Here is an 11972-nt window from a genome sequence, read left to right on the forward strand (position 1 = left end):
TAAGTAGGTTGGTAGACGATTGCCGAATCGCTTTTCCGGGGATAATACCTTAAAAATAAATCAGAATTTAGTCACTCAATCCACTGCTGTTTGTGGGACGCTGCTGTGTGCAATTGACTGCTGTGTTTCGCCTAAAAAATATGCAGTCAATTCACTACAAAATATTCTGTGAAGCACTTTGAGATGTCTCGAAGACGTGATAAGGCACTATATCTGAATTCAGACTAATTTAGTCTTATGTTTCGAGTCCCTCTGCCCATTTTTGGGTGGCGTTTTTATATATTTTTTCAAAATATAAAAGTATTTAAAAAAATACCATTGGGACCAGAATGAGAATGTCTAAGAATAAGAGTAGACCATGACCTGTTGTGTGCAGTTCATTCTGTATAATCTTCAGCAACCTTCCAGTTTCTTTCAGAACCAATATTTGCAGAGTTTTAAGGCAGTCACATTAACACCAAGAACATTTCAACTCAGAATTCAAAAATGAAGGCAGGATTCCAAAACTACATTTAACAAAGAGTAATGTGAATTTAAACAAACATGTAGGTCATGGCTAAAAAAAACTACAATTCCTTCAAGGATATAATAGAATTGGTAAGATAATGTGAAGGTTGTTTTCGACTCTTACAGATTAGCCCTGAGACAGCCCAATAAAAAAAACTCTTGGGATAATAGGAAGTAATAAATTAGATAACTGGGGGAAATAGGATCATGAACAATTCTAACTGGACAGATTAATGAGTGTAAAGTTTTCAGGTCTCTGGTGTTCAAAGTTTGAAAAGTGTCTTGGCAAGACATTCAAATAAAGTCTGGAATTTGAAAAATAAAGCAAGCTGGAAAGGAGAGGCAGGATGTTTGGGGAACAGTTCAAAGCAGTCAACTGGGATTTGGGTGATGAACTGTAAATGGCATTTAATGCACATGCTAAATGTAATAATAAAGCAACCAATTAGCAATTGAAAAGGTACGTTTTTAAATCTGAAGCGTTAGAAAAAGATCTAAGTGTGATATCTGTAGTTGATCAAAGAATTGTCATGCTATAGTATCTAGCTACTTAAATATCCCTGAGGGCACGCATCAAATATGATGTAAACAAGATCTTAGAAAGAGCAAAGGTACCAATTATTTGAGCTATAAAGAGGATATACAAAATATAATTTACAACCCTTGGAAAAAGAATTAAAAAGATGATACAATTCAGGTTTCTGAAATAATGGAGAATTAATTAAGTGGTTGCAGAGATATAAAAACAGGACAGGGGATATTGTAAGCAAAGCTGCTAGAACTAACCTAAAAAAAACTACAGTTGAAGAGTTTTAGAAGATTGCCGCATAGTGCAATACATGTGGACTCACTGAGGGTAATTAAAATTGAACTGATCCAATTTCTAATTCAGCAGGAAGTACAGCGATGTGGTTTGGGGCAGGAAAATGAAACAAAATGGCCAGATAAAGGTCCTAAAACCAAACCACATGACATTGAGTTGAATAAGTGCTGTAGTTTGGTGGTTAGCGCACTCGCCTCGCAAGCGAGAGGACCTGGATTTGATTTCTTAGGCAAGTTTCTTTACTCCACATGCCTCTGTTTACCCAGCAGCAAGTAGGAATCTGATTGTTAGTTGATTGAGGAATCGCTTTTCCGGGGGTAATAATCCCTTCAAAAAACAAATAAATAAAATAATTTGGTCACTCAATCCATGACTGTTTGTGGGACCCTGTTGTGCACAATAGTCTGCCGCGATTCACCCACAAAATATACAGTCAATTCACTTTACAGTATATTCTGTGAAGCACTTTGAGACGTCTAGAAGATGTGTTAAGGTGTTATATCAAATGCAAGGATAAATATATTAGTATTATTATAAGCTTACCTCATTCTTGCCTAGTTATTTCCCCCCAATTGGGTAATTGGGCTGTTCCTGTGAATTATAAACTAAATAAGGAAGAATTGTCTTGACTGAATGAAACAGAAGCAGCATTAAAGTCTATATTTGGATTTTAGTATTTTTGACCTGTTCAAGATTGCAGTGAATAACAACAACAAAATTACATTTATAAAGCGCCTTTCACATCGGGAGGACGTCCCAAGGCGCTGGACAGTCAGGGGCCAGGAATCGAGCATGGGGGAGGGGCTGGGTAGGGGTGAGGATAGGCAGAGAGGTGGGAGGGCGACTGAAGGCACGATCGAAGAGGAGGGTCTTGAGACCGGCCTTGAAGGAGGCAAGGGAGGAAGCGAGGTAAAGGGCCTGTGGGATGGAGTTCCAGAGTGAGGGGCAGAGAGGCTGAAAGCCCGGCCACCGATGGTAGGGCGGGTCGGGCGGGAGACATGGAGCAGGCCGGAGCCCGCTGAACGGAGGGAGCGGGCAGGTTGGTAGGGAGTCAGCAGGTCAGAGAGGTAGGAGGGGGCAAGGTCATGGATGGCCTTGAAAGTGAGGACGAGGATCTTGAACTCGATCCTCTGGGGGTTGGGGAGCCAGTGGAGTCGGGCGAGGGTGGGAGTGATGGAGTCGCGGAGCCTGGTGCGTGAGAGTGCACGAGCTGCAGAGTTTTGGATGATCTGCAGCTTGTGAAGGGAAGAGTTGGGAAGGCCGATGAGGAGGGAGTTCCCATAATCAAGCCTTGAGGTGACAAATGTATGGGTGAGGGTTTCGGCAGCCTGAGGGGTGAGGCAGTGGCGGAGTCCGGCAATGTTGCGGAGGTGGTGGTAGGCTGTGCCGGTCATGGCGGGGATGTGGGGGAGAAACGACAGTTCAGGGTCAAATAAGATACCCAGGTTCCCGACTGGCTTAGTGAGGTTGAGTGTGCAGCCGTGGAGGCTGATGCTGTCAGCGCCTGAGGTGAAAGTCACAAATTCACTTGACTATCTTAAGTTCAGTCACTGAACCTCCACTTGGTCTCGTACGAGTAATGAAAGAAAATCTCAAGAACCCCAAAACAGCATTCAAGATGCAAATAATTAAACAGTGCTACGGACCCATTATTGCAATTTAAGGAAAGATGCAAGCCAGTAAGCCATTAAATCACATGGATTTCCAGTATTTACAACTGAAAATAACTACTGCTACTAAAATTCACTTAGCAACTTACTCTATGACTTTCAGATTTTACAACAGCAAAATCTATTCAATCTGTTCAATATATACAAGAATATTAGGAATCTAAGTGAGCAGCACATCTGCATAGGCAGAAATGCCTCTCATTTAGAATATCTGTTATGATCCTTTGACCTGTAGCACTGAAATTGTGCTTATGAATCTTTAATGAAAGAAATAATGAGCCTTATGCCTAGTGAAGACATTTCATCCTCCTATTTCCAGTACCAAGCTTTTGGAAAAAATCTATTTTTGCGACGGGAATAGATTAAAGAAATTACATATGAACATTACAACCTCTCTGCACTCGTATTTAGTCCAGTTCTCTATGGTAGCACATACAAAACTCACTGCTGAATCTCTCATGATATAGTTTCTTCCTAATACAGCCAAAAGTAGCTTTCTTTTAATCTTGAAGAAATTGTATTTCTTTTTCTGTATCCCCACTCCCTAGAAAATATATTCAATTGAATTCCTGAGGACTGCTGCTAATTAATCCAGCAGAAGGTTATCATTATAATGAAAATAATTCAGTGCATGTTTGGTGTGGGATTCATTAACCCACCAAAACTGGATGGACAGATTGGAGATTTTCAAACTAGAAATGAGACAATCGAGAGGGGACCTGATAACGGCGTTAAGATTACGAAAGGATTTGATAAGGTGGATGTTGATAGGCTGTTTCTATTTGCTGTTGAGTGCAAAACGAGGGGGCATAAAGATAATTGGTAGCAGATCTAAAAGGGAGTTTAGGAAGAACATCTTTAAGCAGAAGGTGTGAAAATGTTGAACTTGCTGCCAGAAACTGTGGTTGAAGTTAAAAAAAAAGCAAGCAACACATCTGAGAAACTTAACACATACATGAGATAGAAGGAAATGAAGGGGCGTAGGAGAGTGGAATAGAAGGGTTAGTAGCTTGCATGAAATATAAATACAGTACTGGCTTCGACTAGTTGGGCCAAATGGTCTGTTTCAGTGGTACATACATTCAATGTATGATTGTATCAGTTCATTTTATGTAACCTTGTCTGTTATTTGTGTAATGTTTTATTACCAAATGTGTAACACAAGTAAATAACTGAAGTACTAGACTGATACCAAAGATTCACAAGATTAGCTCTGCAGGTAGTCAGGGCAATCTGCCAAAACTGAATGCTTACTGGTATGGCAGCAAATCAATCCGACTGGATAGAGGAACATCAGTGTCCAATATTGTGCATAGCAGCCTTTAAATGAATTAAAAGTCTTAATGCTATCGATAGCCACATGTCTGATACACTGGAAACCTATTGCCATATGTAAGAACATCCTAACTTGACTGGGTTCCACATTTGCAAGCAAATATCCCTCTCTGTGGAAAGACAGACTCCATTTATCTAATCTGGGAAAGTATTAGGTGCAAGTTGGACAAAACCTAGACTTGGGAGTGTATATTGGGATGCTGCAGCAATTCAACAAGCTGAAACCCTCTCAACTTGCCTATAATTAACAATGTCTGAAAAACTTCCTCTTCTGTTACGAGTCCATCACCCTCATCTGGGCTGACTTCACATCTTGCAGTGCATCAACTTGACTTTGCCCCATCCTCCGTAGCTCATGCACCCCTACTCCCCTCGTCACTCTCTCCCTGCCAACTCGGGCCCCTTTCATGCCCCCTTGCTGCACCCAACCGTCGGCAGTCACAATGCCACAACTCGCTTTGCTCAAATACTTCTTCCTATATATAAAAAACACAATAAGCACCTGACTGTTCTTACACAAATCCTACCATTTAGTTTAGGAATAACATTAGTTGAAGTCTGTAAGCACACTGCTCATCTGATCACTTAATTAGGGCATGGACAATACCTGAATACAAAAGATTGTTTACGATCATTTCACAGGTCAGATCAAATATCTAAGTACCGTATTATGGGATGTTCCTACTGGTGCCCCAAACAGTTAATCCAAGCTGTCTGATGACTTTACATTTTTAAGTGACATTTTAAGTTTGGATCCCTCATATCAAATAATCCCTCCAAAACAAAACAATAATAAATTGGTCATTTTCAATCCACAACTGTTTGTGGAATACTGTTGTGCGCAATTGGCTGCCCACAAATATACGGTCAATTCACTTTACAGTCTATTCTGTGAAGTGCTTTGAGACGTTGAGAAGACGTGAAAAGCGCTACATCAAATGCAAGGATTATTATTAATATTATATTATCACTTTTCATGCATAGCTACCTAGGTAACACTGAATTATACAATACTATACCTAGCATAGCAACAAATCAACTTTATGTTGAGCTAGATTCTGGATACGATACATTTAACTTATAACTATAAAGCTGTACATTGAAACCTTGGCCAAGTTTCCTTACTCCACACGCCTAATAATAATCCCTCCAAAAAACAAAACAATAATAAATTGGTCATTTTCAGTCCATGACTGTTTGTGGGACACTGCTGTGCGCAATTGGCTGCCGCGTTTCGCCCACAAATATACAGTCAATTCACTTTACAGTCTATTCTGTGAAGCACTTTGAGACGTCGAGAAGACGTGAAAAGCGCTATATCAAATGCAAGCATTATTATTATTACATAAAACTGCCATCATGTTAGTCTGGTGAAAACACAGTCTGCCATATCCCTGTCCCCTATGCCTAGGTCCCACGACAAATGCAGTATATAAACTGACCAGTAATCATTAGAAATACACAGCTTGGAACAGGTGAGCTTATTTAATTAAAGACTTAACATTCCATAAAGTAAGTTAAGATTTCCTCTAGTAAAATTTAATTTGTTGCAAGAATTTATTTCTGTAAGTTTCTGTGCGAAGTAATTTGTATAATTTGGTATTAGGTACTTCTGGATTGAATAGTGTACCAGCACTTTGTTTTACTTGTGTGTCAGTTTGGTAGCACTCTCACCTGAGATTCAAGCCTCATGTCAAGCTTGGAACTCATATCGTCAAAGCTTTCAGTGCTGGGTTGTGCTGCATTGTTTCAGGTGTTCTCCTTCGGATGAGATCCCATCTGCTTCCCTCAGGAAGTGGTTAAAGATCCCATGGCACTTTTTGAAGAGAAAGGAATTTCTCCCAGTGTCCTGCCTAATAATCCCCCAAACAACATTCATCATTCACTTTGTGGCGATTTGTGGAAAATTGGTTTCCATGTTCACCCACAGAATACACACTAAGTGACCGCAATTTTACAATATATCCTGTTACAAGCTTTAAGACATCCTCAAAGCGTGAATAGGGCTGTACCAAATGCAAGGATTATTATTTTTGTTATTAGTGTTTGTTTGCATTCTAGTTAGCATGGTTTTCATTCTGGGATGAAAAAGAGTTATGCCAGTGAAGGCCATTTATACTAAAGCAGTAAAGTGCTTCTTACCTTACGTTTGCTTTCTTTTTTTGCCATTATTGGGTATGCTATTATTGGTTTCAAGTTTATTTTCAGTTTAACATCCTGCCCTTCAAATAAAATGTCAATCTTTGAGATAAGGTGTTGAACTTAGGTCTCATCTTCCTGTTCTTAGCAACATAGGAACAGGAGTAGGCTGAGCATTTCATCCAAATTGCCCTCATTTAATTATTGGTCTTATATTTTCAGTGATGGTAAGGTTCTTGCCTATTTCAAATTTATTTTATTTTTACAGCCAAAATAGGTAACCTACATCCTGACGGGTGCTGATTTAAATTTTGTTCGAAACTACTATGTACCCTGCTCTACATCTAATTCAATAATTAATGTGTCTGTTTCATGACATTGCTCCACAGAAGTAATGTGATGGTATGATCTCATTATACCTTATCTATAATCATGTTGTTGCACAAGTAGCAGTTCTTGGAAGTTCTCAGTTGACCCTTCTATGACTTCATTACACCTTATCTACAGGGTTTTATTAAGTTTTGGTAGTTCTTGGTTGAATCCTTCTATAGTAGGGTCTATCAAACATGTGGTTTTGGTAGCCCACCCAATAGTTTCCTGAGTGTTTTCGAGGTCAGATCCTGTTCCATGTACGGATTTCATTGAGCCAGCACCTGGAAAAGCCTTCATTCAAGAGCCTGAGCCTGGAGGGAGCCCGAGATTGTCCGTTCCCTTATGCAGGAATTGTCTACAGATTTGAGAATTGAGCTGCCACACAGGAAATAGACTCAGTGAAAGTATCAGACCAAGTCTGGACAACCTGCTGATGTCTCAATTCCAGTCTCCAGGCGTCTAGTTTAAAAAGCCGCTCTGTCCAAGGTTTCACCCACCCACACTTTCCCTAAAGAAGTTTGAACCTGGCTGCATATTAATAGACTTGGAGGATTTGCATTTGACTTGGTACCAGGCTCACTGTTAGGACGCCCAAGTTAGCATTTCGATGGGTAAAGAGCCCAGCCTCAGGAGGGGATGATGGAAGCAATCCAAGATAACCTGAGCCCAATGGCTGAGCATATCCGCAGCCGGCTCCTGCTACTCGCCCCTGGAGCCCCGGCTCTCCTCATGAGTAACAGCATGTTATATTTCTATATCTGATCATTTTGTTTAGGTCAGCCGGTGTCTGATACCTTTGGAAACCCATCACCATGCTTAAGTATCCTACCCAAGCTGAGATTTCCATGCATCCCATCTACACATGGAAATTCCAGAGATAGATTGTTGGAATGGTATGCCCACTCGCTCCCTGGAGGGACACATCCTGCTTACCTAATTCCAGAAAGCATTAGGCGCATGTTGGCAACAGCCAAACTTGGGGGCCCCAGATTTTGTGTTGGAGTACTGTTGGGAGTCTAAGCAGCTAAAACCACACAGCTAAAAAACACAACACCTAATCTTAGCAGAGCCTCAGGGCTAAATAATAATCCTTACATAGCACCTTATCACAGCATTTCGAAACATATACTATAAAGTGTAGTGACTGGGTATTTTGTAGGTGAATGCAACAGCCATTTGCGCACAGCAAAGTCCTACAAACAAACAAACAAACTGGCTAGCACGCAGCTAAGGTGGGGATGTGGGCCAAGGGAGGTGGGATGGGGAGGAGGGAAGATACCTGAAAGTGTGGTCAAACAGTTAGGTCTTGACATGCCTTGAAAGAGGGGAGGGAGGGAGCGAGTCGGAGGGAATCCAGGAATGGCACTCCAGAGATCAAATTGTTGAGAGGGAGTAAAATTAATATAAAGGCTAACTAAGGATTTCTGCTTTAAAACAGGAAACTTACTTTAGCATTAGTGGTATTCAAAATACTATATTCTAATTTGACATTCTGATTCAGGTTCCCCAAAAGATTTGTAAATATGCACAGTTTGCAATTTTTTTCTGTTTAGTTTTTTTTACCAATGCAGAACAGTAAGTGTTTAAGGTAGGTCACTACAGACATCTGTTACAGTGTTTTCCACCATCTCAATCATTCAATTGGGTAAACAGTTAAGACAGCTGCTTTAAAATCAATATTACACAAATAAAATGCATTATGTTAGTGATCATGCCTATGAGTTGCTGACTTAATTAATTCATCCATTAAGTACTTAAGGATACAGTCTTTTTTCAGTTATAATCTATAATCACTTGGTAAAATCACCACAGCAAGTGTCTCTTTAAAATGAGTGGCTTTTAAAAAAGCTTTTTTTATTTTAAAAAGCTTTTAAAAAAGCCACTCAATAAAATCAAAGACACAAAGTCAATCATCTCTATTTCATGGACAACTGAGTATGTTACGTAGACTTCTATGCTCCTTTCTAGAACACAGTGGATTGACAAAGCAGGACACAGTTAAATTAACTCAGCATAAATGTTCCCATATGGACAATGGACCTCCAAGCAATCATTAACAAAGAACAAAATTGCTGGAACATTACCGAGTCCAATACAATAACTACCAGCAGTATTTTGATCAAGGCGAAGGGAGTCTTTTGCAATTAATATTATCACCAGCACTATTTTGGAATCCCACCAGGTGACATGACGGGTCAAATAGCCTTTTTCTATGCCGTAACATTTTTTTCTAGGTTCCTTACCTCTGAATAAATTTACGTCAGCACTGTAAGTAAGCAAAAGATCAATTTACAATTATCTCTGGAGAGTTATGTTAATTTCAACACACGTACCACAAAAAGTTACACAACAACAACTTGCATTTATATAGCACCCTTCACGCGGGGTATAGTCCCTTGAGTACCACTTCAACTTTGGGTACTCAATTCTATCAGGATAGTCAGATACCAAGAACGATTATGATCATGTGTATGTCATGAAGATAGAATAATAGGATTATATGGTTGCGTCAAATTGTCTAATTATTGCTCGTAGCTCATTCCTCTAACATTGCGGAACATCCTCATTGCTCTCCTCTGCATTGACCCTAGGCCTCAGATGGTCCCTTATGATGCAGCAACCAGAACTGTATACAATACTGTATACATTCTTCCCTTTTATTACAGTACTCCAAACTGACCAGAGCTTCAGTATGACGTCTGGCAATTTAAATTCAACTGATTTAGCAAAGTAGACCAACATCCTGTTTGCCTTGTTTATTGCTATCTCACTTTGTTTTATGGTCTCACACTGCTCCGGGATGCTGTCCTGTGTGAAAGATCCCTATATTAATTGTTGTTTTGACATGGTGAGCGATGAGTCAACTAACACTCTTGGTCTCTTTCAGCTTCCCCTTTGACAAGTCCTATCCCATCTTTGCAGGAAATGTTTCTTCATCTTGTTTCCTTTATATAGAACCTTGCATATATCTGCATTAAACTTCATTAGCCAGTTATCATCCCATTCTGCTTCTTTCAGACAATTCTGAATCCAAGTGCATTTCTTGTCCTTGACACCCCGTGATCTCAGTCTCTTTTCATGTGGTATTGAGTGCATTGAGCTACAAATTATTATGAGCTCCTGATAAATATTTGTTATGGCACACAGTTGCTGGTTATAATTGTTTTGGTCCAATCAATTTTTTTAAAAAATGCATCAGATTATGCTATTCTGTGAATACTGTATATCATCATCTTGAATAGCTGATCCTTTTGATTAAAAAAATTAACTCTAATAATTACTTACACGCGGAAGTTCCAACCTAGCGTCAAAAACAAAACAAAATTCAAAAAAGGAACCACACCCTAAATATGCACGAATGACAAAGTTACTTAAAAATTACATTAGTTCAAAATATGACAAAGGTAGTTAAAAATCAAATAGATATCACCACACTACAGGCAGTATCAACTGAAATCATTTTGAAAGTTCATACTTACTCTGGTTTCAGATACAAATTTGAAAAGATGCCCCCATGCTTCTTATTAAAGACATGCTGTACAGTGTAATAGGCCATTCTTTACAAAAATGATTGACAATCTGACAAAAATGTCACGACAAGCGGTTTGTAAAAGTTTAATTACTGGTATTTATCATATTTCAAGGTGAAATATACTTGGCCTTTGGACTGCCATAATTTCTGCCTGGTTATATTGCAGGTGAGCAACCTGATATGGGAATTTTACTTGGGAGGTGTTTCAATGATCTATTATCAAGTTAATTATTCTCCAGTTAACACACTACACAAAGACACAATACACAAAGCCAGTCTTCAAAGCTGCCTTCAATTAGGGCCCTGCAGACAAAGATTTTGTGTACAGGTCAGTTCCTTGTCCAACTTAAACTAAAAATCAACCCTCCTCCTCTCACATACAGATCCCTCACCTTCTTCTCTCACATACAGACCCCTCACCTCCTCCTCTCACAAACAGACCCCTCACCTCTTCCGTCTTACATACAGACCCCCTTATCGCCTCATCTATAATACAGACCCTCTCTGTGCTGTAGTTGCTGTGTGTGAGTGTGAGACAGACTGTCAGTCACTGTGAGTGAGTGAGTGACAGATTGTCAGTTACTCTGAGTGAGTGAGTGAGTGTGTGTAAGACAGGTTGTCAGTCACTGTGAGTGAGTGAGTGTGTGAGTGAGTGTGAGTGTGTGACAGATTGTCAGTCACTGTGAGTGAGTGAGTGAGTGTGTGAGTGAGTGTGAGTGTGTGACAGATTGTCAGCCACTGTGAGTGAGTGAGTGAGTGTGAGACAGATTGTCAGTCAGAGTGAGTGTGAGTGAGTGAGTGACAGATTGTCAGTCACTGTGTGAGTGAGTGTGAGTGAGTGAGTGAGTGTGTGTGAGTGAGAGTGTGTGTGTGAGAGTGTGTGTGTGAGTGAGTGTGTGAGTGAGTGTGTGTGTGTGAGTGAGTGAGTGTGAGAGCCCCCCCTCTGCTCGCCGTGTGGGGAGCTCCTCGGTGGCTGTGCGGTGGCTCTGCCCACCCCGGGCCTTGCAGGGTGTTGGCGGGGGGGGGGGGCAGGTGCGGCTGTGGCGGTGACGGGGTGCCTGACCCTCGGGAGCTGTGGATGAGCGGGGGCTGAGGCTGGTGAGGGAGGGAGGGAGAGAGGGAGGGGGGAGGGAGGCCACACTCCGGCCTGTCAGCCGGGGCCCGGGCCGCGGTGTCGCTGCCCTCCCCCTCCCCACCCACTCACCTGAAACACTCCGCTTCCCCCCTCGCTTCTTGTCCAGTGGTCCTCGGGCTTCGTAAAAGCCCAGAGTCTCTGCCCGCCGCTCGGCCCCGGCCCCGGGCCCGGCCCCGGGCTCGGCCCCGCTCCCCACCGCCGCCGCCGCCGCCGCCATCTTCCCAGCCAGGAGCAGACAGCGGCCACCAGCACACTGCGCACGCGCGACCCCAGGCAACCACTACACACACAGCATCAGAGAGAGTGAGAGAGAGAGAGAGTGAGTGAGATAGAGAGAGAGTGAGCTAGAGAGAGAGTGATAGTGAGAGAGTGAGATAGAGAGCGAGTGATAGTGAGAGAGAGATAGAGAGAGAGTGATAGTGAGATAGAGAGAGAGTGATAGTGAGAGAGTGAGATAGA

General features: G+C 41.4%; 1 protein-coding gene across 1 annotated transcript in view; it reads right to left on the reverse strand.

Moving 5' to 3' along the window:
• tapt1b (transmembrane anterior posterior transformation 1b) overlaps positions 1-11730 on the reverse strand; it is a 61904-nt gene extending 50174 nt beyond the window's left edge. The window contains exon 1 of the mRNA XM_042341566.1: positions 11583-11730. Within this exon, the coding sequence (XP_042197500.1) occupies positions 11583-11730 (148 nt within the window). The remainder of the gene's footprint in view (positions 1-11582) is intronic.
• Between the last annotated feature and the right edge of the window lie 242 nt (positions 11731-11972).

Source organism: Callorhinchus milii, unplaced genomic scaffold (assembly GCF_018977255.1).
Source record: "Callorhinchus milii isolate IMCB2004 unplaced genomic scaffold, IMCB_Cmil_1.0 Scaffold1, whole genome shotgun sequence".
Taxonomy (NCBI): Eukaryota; Metazoa; Chordata; class Chondrichthyes; order Chimaeriformes; family Callorhinchidae; genus Callorhinchus; species Callorhinchus milii.